The 14,983-nt window shown below is 46.4% G+C and overlaps 1 protein-coding gene across 2 annotated transcripts in view; it reads left to right on the forward strand.

Moving 5' to 3' along the window:
* Nucleotides 1-14,983, forward strand: part of LOC116972541 (1-phosphatidylinositol 4,5-bisphosphate phosphodiesterase gamma-1-like) — a 127,882-nt gene that overhangs the window by 78,406 nt on the left and 34,493 nt on the right. For both annotated transcript variants that reach the window (XM_033020365.1, XM_033020366.1), the window contains exons 20-21: nucleotides 3,921-3,998; nucleotides 5,957-6,060. In XM_033020365.1, the coding sequence (XP_032876256.1) occupies nucleotides 3,921-3,998; nucleotides 5,957-6,060 (182 nt within the window). The remainder of the gene's footprint in view (nucleotides 1-3,920; nucleotides 3,999-5,956; nucleotides 6,061-14,983) is intronic.

A 14,983-nucleotide genomic window follows, 5' to 3' on the forward strand; every position in this document is an offset into this window, starting at 1 on the left:
TGATACAAAATACTCGTTTAATGCCTTTGCCATTTCCATGTTCCCCACCAACAACTCTCCAGTCTCACCCTCCAATGGACCAACGTTCACCTTAGCCACCCTTTTTCTTTTTATATAGCTATAAAAACTCTTACTATTAGTTTTTATGTTGTTCGCTAAATTCCTTTCATAGTCTATTTTCCCCGTCTTAATTAATCTCTTAGTTATTTTTTGCTGACCTTTAAATGCTTCCCAATCCTCTACCCTCCCACTATCTCTGGCTACCTTATATGCCCTTGCCTTCAGCCGAATACTATCCTTTATAGTTTTACTGAGCCATGGCTGACTGTTCTTACCCTTACCCCTTTTTTTCTTCATAGGAATAAATTTTTCTTGAAGGTTATATGAAGGCAGAGATAGATAGATTCTTGATTAGTACGGGTGTCAAAAGTTACGGGGAGAAAGCAGGAGAATGGGGTTAGGAGGGGGAGATAGATCAGCCATGATTGAATGGCGGAGTAGACTTGATGGGCCGAATGGCCTAATTCTACTCCTATCACCTATGGCCCATGAATTCGGCCTAGGCGGAATGTTCCGGTACTGTCGGACTCCTCTCAGCTGCCGTGACCTGTGTTGGCCTGGCAACAGGGATAATCCAGGAAGGCTCTGGACCCAAGGAGGCCGAAACATCGGTGATGGACATGTATCAGTGAAATCTGTGAAACATAAGCTAGCTCCCGCCAAACGCATCCATCATCAGAACAAACATCTGATGCAAACATTAGCAATGTTACAAAATTTTGAGATTTTAAAAATCAAGTCTGTAATTTATCCCATCAGATAAAGCATAAAAATAAGTTTAATTTGACACCTAATTCACTTTCATATCTCAAGTATTTAAAAAGTTATGGCCATTTTCATACTCGGAAATGAGCATCTTGTTCCCTATTGATTTTCTATGGACATAACAAAAAAGCTGTGATCGTGAACAGTCAAAAGCCCATAACTTTCTTGAAAATTAAGAGAACTGAATGAAATTTTCAGTTATCATAGATTGAAGCATTCTGAAACAAATATAAAATAATCTTACTTGGATGACCTGAAATTAAAGCATATAATTAGTTAGTTACCTAATTGTAGCTAATTTCAGACTTCAATTACTAGATCTAAACATCTATCCATTTCTTAATAAATGATTAACATTTTTAAATAGCCTAAATGTCCAAATAATATTCACAAATAATTCACAATAAAACATGATTTTTAAATCTCATTTACATTAATTTATAGACCAAATGGAAGGAATTTAGTGTTTAATTGCTGTAAATAAATGCCCATTTAAATCAGCTTTCCAGTGGGTCCCTGTGGAACGCGCTGGTTTAAAACGTTCACATTGCGGTAGATTTGTGCCCCCAAATGCCGAGAAAAATACTGCGGGATATAATGGGCCCAAAATGAGCTACTCGCAATATTAAATTTTGTATAAAGGGTTCTTTAGAAGCCCTTTTTAATGTAAAAATATACAGCCTAACTTCAGATATTTGCTTTATGAGACCCTGCGGTTGCTGGTGGTCGCGGGTTTAGAGATTGATTTTTAAACTACTATAACTATTATACGAGGCCTTTAAAACTAATAATAGCTTTTGCGACGGGGTCTATCAGCGATTTTTCGTTAATAATTAACTAGGCTGAACATTTTCGATTTGAACAGCTTAGAGAAAATCGCGTTTTAAACCCGCCCCCTCTAAACGGCGCCAAAATCGCGCACACCCGCAACGACAGATTTTCAACGACGCTTCAGGTAGGCTTTGCAACATACCTACAATCATCTGAGGATTTCAGGGTGACATCACAACAGTGCTGTATAAGAAGGAACTGCAGATGCTGGAAACATCGAAAGTAGACAAAAAATGCTGGGAAGAATTTGAAGAAGGGTCTCGACCCGAAACGTTGCCTACTCCATTTCTCCACAGATGCTGCCTCACCCGCTGAGTTTCTGCAGCATTTTGTGTCTACTACCAACAGTTCTGAGTGAGTACTGTACTGAACTGTCCTTGCCAAGACCTGAGGGTGTGAACAATTTGGACAGGTACTTGAGAAGATAGCGTTTAGAGGACTATGGCCCAATCGTGAGTGCTGGAGCAACTCTTCAGTCAATGCGATTATCTTAGATGTACATCTTGGTTGGCATGGATAAATTGGGATGTCGGTCCTTGGAGATACAGTGCGTAAACATGCCCTTCGACCCACTGAGTCCACGCTGACCAACGATTCCTCTACACTAGTTCAATCCTACACACTAGGGACAATGTACAGAAGCCAATTAACTTACAAACCCGCACGTTAGATTGTGGGAGGAAACCGGCGCTCCTGGAGAAAACCCACGAGGTCACGGGGAGAACGTGCAAACTCCGTACAGATAGCACCCGCAGTCGGGATGGAACCCGGGTCTCTGGTGCTGTGAGGCAGCAACTCTACCGCTGCTCCGCTGTTCCATGCTGTGTGACTCTGGGACGAGCTAGAACTTCATTTTCTTTCATGTTTACCAGGAGTATTTCTTGTGGTCCCGCTGGAAAGAACCATTGGCAGTGAAATTCCCTCTACGGATGCTGCCCGACCTGCTGAGTTTCTCCAGCACTTTGTGCTTTGATCATTGGTCATTAGTTTGACGACGCCACTGATCAAAGACAAACTTGGACAATAGACAATAGGTGCAGGAGTAGGCCATTCGACCCGTCAAAACGCCACTCTTCAAGAGCCCTATCTAACTCTCTCTTGAAAGCATCCAGATAACCTGCCTCCACCGCCTTCTGAGGCAGAAAATTCCACAGACTCACAACTCTGTGTGTGAAAAAGTGTTTCCTCAACTCCGTTGAAAATGGCTTACCCCTTATTCTTAAACTGTGGCCCCTGGTTCTGGACTCCCCCAACATCAGGAACATGTTTCCTGCCTCTAGCGTGTCCAAACCCTTAATAATCTTATATATTTCAATAAGATCCCCTCGCATCCTTCTAAATTCCAGAGTATGCAAGCCCAGCTGCTTCATTCTCTCAGCATATGACAGTCCCGCCATCCCGGGAATTAACCTTGTAAACCTACGCTGCACTCCCTCAATAGTAAGAATGTCCTTCCTCAAATTAGGGGACCAAAACTGCACACAATACTCCAGGTGTGGTCTCACTAGGGCCCTGTACAACTGCAAAAGGACCTCTTTTCTCCTATACTCAACTCCTCTTGTAATGAAGGCCAACATGCTATTTGCTTTCTTCACTGCCTGCTGCACCTGCATGCTTACTTTCATAGACTGATGAACAAGGACCCCCAGATCCCGTTGTACTTCCCTTTTTCCCCAACTTGACACCATTTAGATAATAATCTGTCTTCCTGTTTTTGCTACCAAAGTGGATAACCTCACATTTATCCACAGACTTAGATGCTGTGTCACCAGCCTTGTGACCAAGGTGATGATAAAGAATATTAAAGTATTTTGGCCCAGCGGTAGAGTTGCTGCCTCACAGTGCCAGAGACTCGGGTTCCATCCTGACTACGGTGCTCTCTGTACAGAGTTCGTGCGTTCTCCCCGTAACCAGCGTGGGTTTTCTCCGGGTGCTCCGGTTTCCTCCCACAATCCAAAGACGTACGGGTTTATAGGTTACTTGGCTTTGGTAAAGATTCTAACTTGTCCCTAGTGTGTGTAGGATAGTGTTTCACTGTACCTCAGTCCACGTGACAATAAACTAAACTAAACTAGACTAAACTAATAACGTTAGTGTGTGGGGATCGCTGGTTGGGGTGCGGACTCTGTGGGACGAAGGGCATGTTTCCGTGCTGTATCTCTAAACTAAACTATTGATAAACAAGGAATGACAACTGTCCACATTGACCCTGGGTACTTCTCATCGCAGTCTCTCTGACTAACGATTATTCACCTTGCTTTCAGGAGCTGGACTATGGAGCCTTGTATGAGATGAGGACACCACACTTCTACGTAGAAGCCAATAAGATGCCAACAGTAAGGGTAAGACCCAGACTCTTGGTCGTGTGGGCTTTGTGGTGGGTGTGGGAGGAGGTCAGTGCTTGGTCCTAGTGAGGGGCTGAGATGTTTCATTTGGGAGAAGCTTCATGCTGAGGGACCTAGTCAGCAGCTGCACCCTGACCACAGACTACCCCTTAGAACATGGTGCAACACAGGAACAGGCCCTTCGGCCCACAGTGTCTGTGCCGAACCTGATGCCAAGACCAACTCTCCTCTACCTGCTCGTGATCCGTATCCCTCCATTCCCTGCATATCCATGTGCCTGTCTAAAAGCCTCTTAAACACCACTATGGTATCTGCCTCCACCAGGCACAGCTTCTTCCCCTCTGTTATCAGGTATCTGAACGGGGTGAGAGGTTGCAACCTTCACGTGGTCCACCTTGTTTCGACGAATGCCATCAACCCGGCGTGCACAATCAGATGATCAAATAGAACAACTTTAGGCTGGCTGTGCATGCCATACACAAGAAGAAGAAGAAGGCATCTGAACGGCAGATACCAGGCACCCACCACCCTCTGTGTAAAAAATACCTTGCCCCCCACATCTCCTGTAAACCTTGCCCCTCTCACCTGAAAGCTGCGCCCCCTAGTGTTGGACACCCTGCGGGAAAAAGGTTGTGACTGTCGACCGTGTCTGTGCCGCTCGTGATGTGACTCATTGGTTGGGTCTCTCCACAGGTTGGGCTGGGTACTTGGTGGGGGAGGGAAGGTCGTACTTCATCCCTGTTGGTGCCAGATGCCACTGTGCTGCACCCCAGTCTCAGTGCACCATTGCATTGTCTGAGGGGGCTGTGACTCCCTGCCTGAGAGGGTGGGGGGTGGAGGGGGGGGGGGGGGGTGTCACGGAGCCACTGATCCCTAACGCAGGTGAAGACCTCAACACCAATTGGATAGGTCTGAATAACCGTCCCAACGCCAAACATCACCTGTGCAGGAAGGAACTGCAGATGCTGGTTCAGACTAAAGATAAATATAAAGTGTTGGAGTAACTCAGCGGGTCAAGCAGCATCTCTGGAGATGTCTGAAGAAGAGTTCCGACCCGAAACGTCACCTATCCATGTTCTCCACAGATGCTGCCTGACCCGCTGAGTTACTCCAGCACTCTGTGAAACGTCACCTATCCATGTTCTCCACAGATGCTGCCTGACCCGCTGAGTTACTCCAGCACTTTTTTTGGTAAACCAGCATCTGCAGTTCGTTCCTGCACGGGTGATATTCCGGGTCATGATACTTATGGCCTCTAAACCCAACTGTGTAGGGGATGTTCAATTGGTATTCCTTAGTCAGTGTGGACAAGGTGGGCCGAAAGGCCTGTTTCCGTGCTGTACGGCTCTGAAACTCTGAGTTGACAACAGAATGGAGTGTGTGTGTGTGCGCGCGCGTGTTAGTGTGTGAGTGGGTGTGTGTGTGAGTGTGTGTGCGGGTGCGGGTGTGCGCAGGTGTGTGCGTGCGTGTGTGTGAGCGTGCGTGCATGCGTGTGTGTGTTTGCGTGCGCGTGCCTGTGTGCGTGCGCGTGTGTGTGCGTGTGTGTATGCGCTTGTGTGTGTGTGAGTGTGTGTGCGCGTGCGCGTGTGTGTATGCGCTTGTGTGCGTGTGTGAGAGTGTGTGTGCGCGCGTGTGTGTGCGCGTGCGCGTGCGCGTGTGTGTGCGCGTGTGTGTGCGCGCGCGCGTGTGTGTGCGCGGGTGTGTGCGGGTGTGTGTGTGCATGTGCGTGAGCGTGCATGCGTGTGTGTGCGTGCGCGTACCTGCGTGCGTGCGCGTGTGTGTGCGCTTGTGCGCTTGTGCGTGTGTATGCGCTTTGTGTGTGAGAGTGCGTGCGTGTGTGTGTGTGTGTGTGTGTGCGTGTGTGTGTGCGTGTGTGCGCGCGCGCGCGTGTGTGTGTGCGCGTGTGTGCGTGTGTTCCCCCAGTAACTCTAGTCTCTGCTCTCTCTTTCTCCCAGTGCTCGGTGAAGGCCTTGTACGACTACAAGGCCCAGCGGGAGGATGAGCTGTCCTTCTGCAAGCAGGCCCTGATCCACAACGTGGACAAGCAGGAGGGGGGCTGGTGAGTCTGCTTCATGTCTCTGTGTCTCCCTCTGCCCTGACTCTCAGTCTGAACAAAGGTCTCCACCCCAAACCTCTCCTATTCCTTCTCTCAAGATATTTATCTTAGTTAAGTGTAGAGATACAGCGCAGAAACGGGCCCTTCAGCCCACAGATTCCGCACCAACCAGCGATCCCCGCACACTGACATTATCCTACACGCACAAGCAACAATTTACATTTATACCAAGCCAATTAACCTACAAACCTGTGGAGTGTGGGAGGAAACCGGAGATGGATTATCATAGAGTGATACAGCGTAGAAACAGGCCCTTTGGCCCAACTTGCCCACAACGGCCAACATGCCCCAGCTACACTAGTCCCACCTGCCTGCGTTTGGTCCACATCCCTCCAAACCTGTCCTATCCATGTACCTGTCTAACTTCTTCTTAAACGATGGGATAGTCCCAGCTTCAACTACCTCCTCTGGCAGCTTGTTCCATACACCCACCACCCTCTGTGTGAAGAAGTTACCCTTCAGGTTCCTATTAAATCTTTTCCCCTTCAACTTAAACCTATGTCCTCTGGTCCTCGATTCCCCTATTTTGGGCATCTACCCGATATATTCCTCTCATGAGTTTGTCTAAATAAGATCTCAAAGAAAACCCACGCGGTCACAGGGAGAACATACAAACTCCACACAGACAATAGACAATACACAATAGGTGCAGGAGTAGGCCATTCGACCCTTCGTGATAGCACCGCCATTCAATGTGATCATGGCTGATCATCCCCAATTAGTACCCCGTTCCTGCCTTCTCCCCATAACCCCTGACTCCGCTATCTTTAAGAGCCCTATCTAGTTCTCTCTTGAAAGCATCCAGAGAACCGGCTTCCACCGCCCTCTGGGGCAGAGAATTCCACAGACTCACAACTCTGTGTGAAAAAGTGTTTCCTCATCTCCGTTCTAAATGGCTTACCCCTTATTCTTAAACTGTGGCCCTTGGTTCTGGACTCCCCCAACATCGGGAACATGTTTCCTGCCTCTAGCGTGTCCAAACCCTTCATAATCTTATATGTTTCAATAAGATTCCCTCTCATCCTTCTAAACTCCAGAGTGTACAAGCCCAGCTGCTGAATTCTCTCAGCACCCGTAGTCAAGATGGAACCCTGGCGCTGTGAGGCAGCAACTCTACCGCTCGCTGCCCCGCTGAGTTACTCCAGCGTTTTGTGTCTACCTTTACTGTAATCCAGCACCTGCACTTCGTCCCTGCACTGATTCATGTTCCACTGATAGAAACATAGAAACATAGAAATTAGGTGCAGGAGTAGGCCATTCGGCCCTTCGAGCCTGCACCGCCATTCAATATGATCATGGCTGATCATCCAACTCAGTATCCCATACCTGCCTTCTCTCCATACCCTCTGATCCCCTTAGCCACAAGGGCCACATCTAACTCCCTCTTAAATATAGCCAATGAACTGGCCTCGACTACCCTCTGTGGCAGAGAGTTCCAGAGATTCACCACTCTCTGTGTGAAAAAAGTTTTTCTCATCTCGGTTTTAAAGGATTTCCCCCTTATCCTTAAGCTGTGACCCCTTGTCCTGGACTTCCCCAAAATCGGGAACAATCTTCCTGCATCTAGCCTGTCCAACCCCTTAAGAATTTTGTAAGTTTCTATAAGATCCCCTCTCAATCTCCTAAATTCTAGAGAGTATAAACCAAGTCTATCCAGTCTTTCTTCATAAGACAGTCCTGACATCCCAGGAATCAGTCTGGTGAACCTTCTCTGCACTCCCTCTATGGCAATAATGTCCTTCCTCAGATATGGAGACCAAAACTGTACGCAATACTCCAGGTGTGGTCTCACCAAGACCCTGTACAACTGCAGTAGAACCTCCCTGCTCCTATACTCAAATCCTTTTGCTATGAAAGCTAACATACCATTCGCTTTCTTCACTGCCTGCTGCACCTGCATGCCTACTTTTAATGACTGGTGTACCATGACACCCAGGTCTCGCTGCATCTCCCCTTTTCCTAGTCGGCCACCATTTAGATAATAGTCTGCTTTCCTGTTTTTGCCACCAAAATGGATAACCTCACATTTATCCACATTATACTGCATTTGCCAAACATTTGCCCACTCACCCAGCCTATCCAAGTCACCTTGCAGTCTCCTAGCATCATCCTCACAGCTAACACTGCCCCCCAGCTTAGTGTCATCCGCAAACTTGGAGATATTGCCTTCAATTCCCTCATCCAGATCATTAATATATATTGTAAATAGCTGGGGTCCCAGCACTGAGCCTTGCGGTACCCCACTAGTCACTGCCTGCCATTGTGAAAAGGACCCGTTTACTCCTACTCTTTGCTTCCTGTTTGCCAGCCAGTTCTCTATCCACATCAATACTGAACCCCCAATGCCAGTGTGCTTTAAGGTTGTATACTAATCTCTTATGTGGGACCTTGTCGAAAGCCTTCTGGAAGTCCAGATACACCACATCCACTGGTTCTCCCCTATCCACGCTACTAGTTACATCCTCGAAAAATTCTATAAGATTCGTCAGACATGATTTACCTTTCGTAAATCCATGCTGACTTTGTCCAATGATTTCACCACTTTCCAAATGTGCTGCTATCCCATCTTTAATAACTGACTCTAGCAGTTTCCCCACTACCGATGTTAGACTAACTGGTCTGTAATTCCCCGTTTTCTCTCTCCCTCCCTTCTTAAAAAGTGGGGTTACGTTAGCTACCCTCCAATCCTCAGGAACTACTCCAGAATCTAACGAGTTTTGAAAGATTATTACTAATGCATCCACTATTTCTGGAGCTACTTCCTTAAGTACTCTGGGATGCAACCTATCTGGCCCTGGGGATTTATCGGCCTTTAATCCATTCAATTTACCCAACACTACTTCCCGACTAACCTGGATTTCACTCAATTCCTCCAACTCCTTTGACCCGCGGTCCCCTGCTATTTCCGGCAGATTATTTATGTCTTCCTTAGTGAAGACGTAACCAAAGTAGTTATTCAATTGGTCCGCCATATCCTTGTTCCCCATGATCAACTCACCTGTTTCTGACTGCAAGGGACCTACATTTGTTTTAACTAATCTCTTTCTTTTCACATATCTATAAAAACTTTTGCAGTCAGTTTTTATGTTCCCTGCCAGTTTTCTTTCATAATCTATTTTTCCTTTCCTAATTAAGCCCTTTGTCCTCCTCTGCTGGTCTCTGAATTTCTCCCAGTCCTCTGGTATGCTGCTTTTTCTGGCTAATTTGTACGCATCATCCTTCGCTTTGATACTATCCCTGATAACCCTTGTTATCCACGGATGCACTACCTTGCCTGATTTATTCTTTTGCCAAACTGGGATGAACAATTTTTGTAGTTCATCCATGCAGTCTTTAAATGTCTTCCATTGCATATCCACCGTCAACCCTTTTAGAATTAATTGCCAGTCAATCTTGGCCAATTCACGTCTCATACCCTCAAAGTTACCTTTCTTTAAGTTCAGAACCATTGTTTCTGAATTAACAATGTCACTCTCCATCCTAATGAAGAACTCAACCATATTATGGTCACTCTTGCCCAAGGGGGCACGTACAAGAAGACTGCTAACTAACCCTTCCTCATTACTCAATACCCAGTCTAAAATAGCCTGCTCTCTCGTTGGTTCCTCTACATGTTGATTTAGATAACTATCCCGCATACATTCCAAGAAATCCTCTTCCTCAGCACCCCTGCCAATTTGATTCACCCAATCTATATGTAGATTGAAGTCGCCCATTATAACTGTTTTGCCTTTGTCGCACGCATTTCTAATTTCCTGTTTGATACCATCTCCAACTTCACTACTACTGTTAGGTGGCCTGTACACAACACCCACCAGCGTTTTCTGCCCCTTAGTGTTTCGCAGCTCTACCCATACCGATTCCACATCCTCCAAACTAATGTCCTTCCTTTCCATTGCGTTAATCTCCTCTCTAACCAGTAACGCTACCCCACCTCCTTTTCCTTTCTCTCTATCCCTCCTGAATATTGAATATCCCTGGATGTTCAGCTCCCAGCCTTGGTCACCCTGGAGCCATGTCTCCGTGATCCCAACTATATCATAATCATTAATGGCTATCTGCACGTTCAACTCATCCACCTTATTACGAATGCTCCTTGCATTGAGACACAAAGCCTTCAGGCTTGTTTTTACAACGCTCTTACCCCTTATACAATTATGTTGAAAAGTGGCCCTTTTTGATTTTTGCCCTGGTTTTGTCTGCCTGCCACTTTTACTTTTCACCTTGCTACCTATTGCTTCTACCCTCATTTTACACCCCCCTGCCTCTCTGCTCTTGTACCCATCCCCCTGCCACATTAGTTTAAATCCTCCCCGACAGCACTAGCAAACACTCCCCCAAGGACATTGGTTCCATTCCAGCCCAGGTGCAGACCGTCCTGTTTGTACTGGTCCCACCTCCCCCAGAACTGGTTCCAATGCCCTAAAAATTTGAATCCCTCCCCCTTGCACCATTTTACAAGCCACGTGTTCATCTGCAATATCCTCCTATTTCTACTCTGACTGGCCCGTGGTACTGGTAGTAATCCAGAGATTATTACCTTTGAGGTCCTACTTTTAAGTTTATCTCCTAGCTCCCTAAATTCACCTTGTAGGACCTCATCCCTTTTTTTACCTATATCGTTGGTGCCAATATGCACCACGACAACTGGCTGTTCACACTCCCCCTCCAGAATGTTCTGCAGCCGTTCAGTGACATCCCTGACCCTTGCACCAGGGAGGCAACATACCATCCTGGAGTCTTGTTTGCGGCCGCAGAAACGCCTATCTATTCCCCTGACAATTGAATCCCCTATTACTATTGCCCTTCCACTCTTTTTCCCCCCCGCATGTGCCGCAGAGCCACCCATGGTGCCATGAACTTGGCTGCTGCTGCATTCCCCTGATGAGCCATCTCCCTCAACAGTATCCAAAATGGTATACCTGTTTAGGAGGGAGATGACCGCAGGGGACTCCTGCACTACCTGCCTACTGCTTTGCTGGCTATTGGCCACCCGTTCCCTTTCTGTCCCCTTACCTTTTACCTGCGGTGTGACCAACTCGCTGTACGTGCTATCCACGACTTTCTCAGCATCGTGGATGTTCCAGTATGAATCCAGCCGCAGTTCCAATCGTTCAATGCGGTCTGCCATGAGCTGCAGCTGTACACACTTCCTGCAAACGTAGTCACCAGGGACACCGACCATATCCCTGATCTCCCACATGTTGCAGGCTGAGCAAACCACGGGGCCAATCTCCACTGACATATCTTACTCCCAAATTAACTCTATATTAAATATTAAAAAGCACAAAACTTTATCCTTTAAACTTTACTAATAAATACTGTACACTCAACTCCCAGAAACCCGGTCCTCTTCCACCAGTCAGAGGCTTCCACCAGACTCCTTCTCTGGAACGTTGCCGATTTTGGTGTCAGGTCCCTGGGCCTCTGTGAAAGCAAGCCCCGCGATGTATTTTATACTTACAGCGCAGGTACTCCTCCCCTCGCACCAACGGCTCCCTGATATGGTGCCAGCTCAGACCACGCGGTGATAGAAACATAGAAAACAGGTGCAGGAGGAGGCCATTCAGCCCTTCGAGCCAGCACCGCCATTCATTGTGATCATGACTGATCGTCCCCAATCAATAACCCGTGCCTGCCTTCTCCCCATATCCCTTGACTCCACTAGCCGCGAGAGCTCTATCTAACTCTCTCTCTTAAATCCATCCAGTGATTTGGCCTCCATTGCCCTCTGTGGCAGGGAATTCCACAAATTCGCAACTCTCCGGGTGAAAACGTTTTTTCTCACCTCAATCTTAAATCTTAAAAACCTCCCGTTTATTCTAAGACTGTGGCCCCTGGTTCTGGACTCGCCCAACATTGGGAACATTTTTTCTGCATCTAGCTTGTCCAGTCCTTTTATAATTTTACATGTTTCTATAATATTCTCCCTCATCCTTCTAAACTCCAGTGAATACAAGCTTAGTCTTTTCAATCTTCCCTCATATGACAGTCCCGCCATCCCAGGTATCAATCTCGTGAACCTACGCTGCACTGCCTCAATCACAAGAATGTCCTTCCTCAAATTAGGAGACCAAAACTATACGCAATACTCCAGATGTGGTCTCACCAGAGCCCTATACAACTGCAGAAGAACCTCTTTACTCCTATACTGAAATCCTCTTGTTATGAAGGCCAACATTCCATTAGCTTTCTTCACTGCCTGCTGTACCTGCACGCCAACTTTCAGTGACCGGTGTACAAGGACACCCAGGTCTCGCTGTACCTCCCCCTTACCTAACCTAACCCCATTGAGATAATAATCTGCCCCCTTGTTTTTGCCGCCAAAGTGGATAACCTCACATTTATCTATATTATACTGCATCTGATGTGGGGATGTTGCCAAGGAAGGTTGATGGGCCGGAATCTTAGAGAAACATAGAACAGCACAGGAACAGGCCCTTCGGCCCACAATATCCCTGCCGTACACGATGCCAAGACCAACTCTCCTCTGCCTGCACGTGATCCGTATCCCTCCACCCCCTGCATATCCATGTGCCTGTCTAAAAGCTTCTTAAACACCATTATCTTATCTTCCTCAGGAACAGCTTCTTCCCCTCTGTTATCAGGCTTCTGAACGGTCCTTCCAAAAGCTAGGGTTCTGTCCGATTCACATCTACCCCATTGCGGACATTGGACTTTGTCTGTGGAACTGATGCGCTACAATGCTGAGAACTATATTCTGCACTCTGTATCTTCCCATTTGTTGTACTGGAGTTTAGTGGTCTCTGATCTTATTGGACAGCTTGCACAACAAAGCTTTTCACTGTACCTCGATACACGTGACAACAATGAACCTACATTAGGGTAGAGTCGCTGCCTCACAGCGCCAGAGACCCGGGTTCCATCCTGACTACTGGTGCTGTCTGTACGGGAACTAAATTTACGGGAACTAAATTAAACAATTAATCTAAACTGAAGATAGACACAAAATGCAGGAGTAACTCAGCGGGACAGGTAGCATCTCTGGAGAGAAGGAATCGGTAACGTTTCGGATCGAGACCCTTCCTAAACTAACCTAACCTAAACTAACCAAGACTAGACGTCACCAGACTGTGCTAGACTGTACTAGACTATGCTGGACTGTATTAGACTGTACTAGACTGTACTGTACTAGACTGTACTGTACTAGACTGTACTAGACTGTACTGTACTAGACTGGACTGTACTAGACTGTACTAGACTACTGTACTAGACTGAACTAGACTGTACTGTACTAGACTGTACTGTACTAGACTGTACTAGACTACTGTATTAGACTGTACTGTATTAGACTGTACTGGACTGTACTGGACTGTACTGGACTGTACTAGACTGTACTGTACTAGACTGTACTGGACTGGACTGTACTAGACTGTACTAGACTGTACTGTACTGGACTAGACTGTACTGGACTGGACTGTACTAGACTGTACTGTACTGGACTAGACTGTACTGGACTGTACTAGACTGTACTAGACTGTACTGGACTGTACTAGACTGTACTATACTGTACTAGACTGTACTGTACTAGACTGTACTAGACTGTACTGGACTGTACTAGACTTACTGTACTAGACTTACTGTACTGGACTGTACTAGACTGTACTAGACTACTGTATTAGACTGTACTAGACTGTACTGGACTGTACTGGACTGTACTGTACTGTACTAGACTGTACTGGACTGTACTAGACTGTACTGTACTAGACTGTACTAGACTGTACTGTACTAGACTGTACTAGACTGTACTGTATTAGACTGTACTGGACTGTACTGGACTGGACTAGACTGTACTAGACTGTACTGTACTAGACTGTACTAGACTGGACTGGACTGGACTAGACTGTACTGGACTGTACTGTACTGGACTAGACTGTACTGGACTGTACTGTACTAGACTGTACTGTACTGTACTAGACTGTACTAGACTGTACTCGACTGTACTAGACTGTACTAGACTGTACTGGACTGTATTGTACTAGACTGTACTGGACTGTACTAGACTGTACTGGACTGTACTAGACTGTATTAGACTGTACTGTACTAGACTGTACTGGACTGTACTAGACTGTACTGGACTGTACTGTACTAGACTGTACTAGACTGTACTGTACTAGACTGTACTGGACTAGACTGTACTGGACTGTACTGTACTAGACTGTACTAGACTGTACTGTACTGGACTAGACTGTACTGTACTAGACTGTACTAGACTGTACTGGACTGTACTGGACTGTACTGTACTAGACTGTACTAGACTGTACTGGACTAGACTGTACTGGACTGTACTAGACTGTACTGGACTGGACTGTACTAGACTACTGTACTAGACTGTACTGTACTAGACTGTACTAGACTGTACTAGACTGTACTGGACTGTACTGTACTGGACTGTACTAGACTGTACTAGACTGTACTAGACTGTACTGGACTGTACTAGACTGTACTGTACTAGACTGTACTGGACTGTACTAGACTGTACTGTACTAGACTGTACTAGACTGTACTGGACTGTATTAGACTGTACTGTACTGGACTGTACTGGACTGTACTAGACTGTACTAGACTGTACTGTACTAGACTGTACTAGACTGTACTAGACTGTACTAGACTGTACTGGACTGTACTGTACTAGACTGTACTAGACTGTACTGGACTGTACTGTACTAGACTGTACTAGACTGTACTAGACTGTACTGTACTGTACTGTACTGTACTGGACTGTACTGTACTAGACTAGACTGTACTAGACTGTACTAGACTGTACTGTACTGGACTGGACTGTACTAGACTGTACTAGACTGTACTGTACTAGACTGTACTGTACTATACTCTACTAGACCAC

The sequence above is a fragment of the Amblyraja radiata genome, chromosome 4, assembly GCF_010909765.2.
Source record: "Amblyraja radiata isolate CabotCenter1 chromosome 4, sAmbRad1.1.pri, whole genome shotgun sequence".
Taxonomy (NCBI): domain Eukaryota; kingdom Metazoa; phylum Chordata; class Chondrichthyes; order Rajiformes; family Rajidae; genus Amblyraja; species Amblyraja radiata.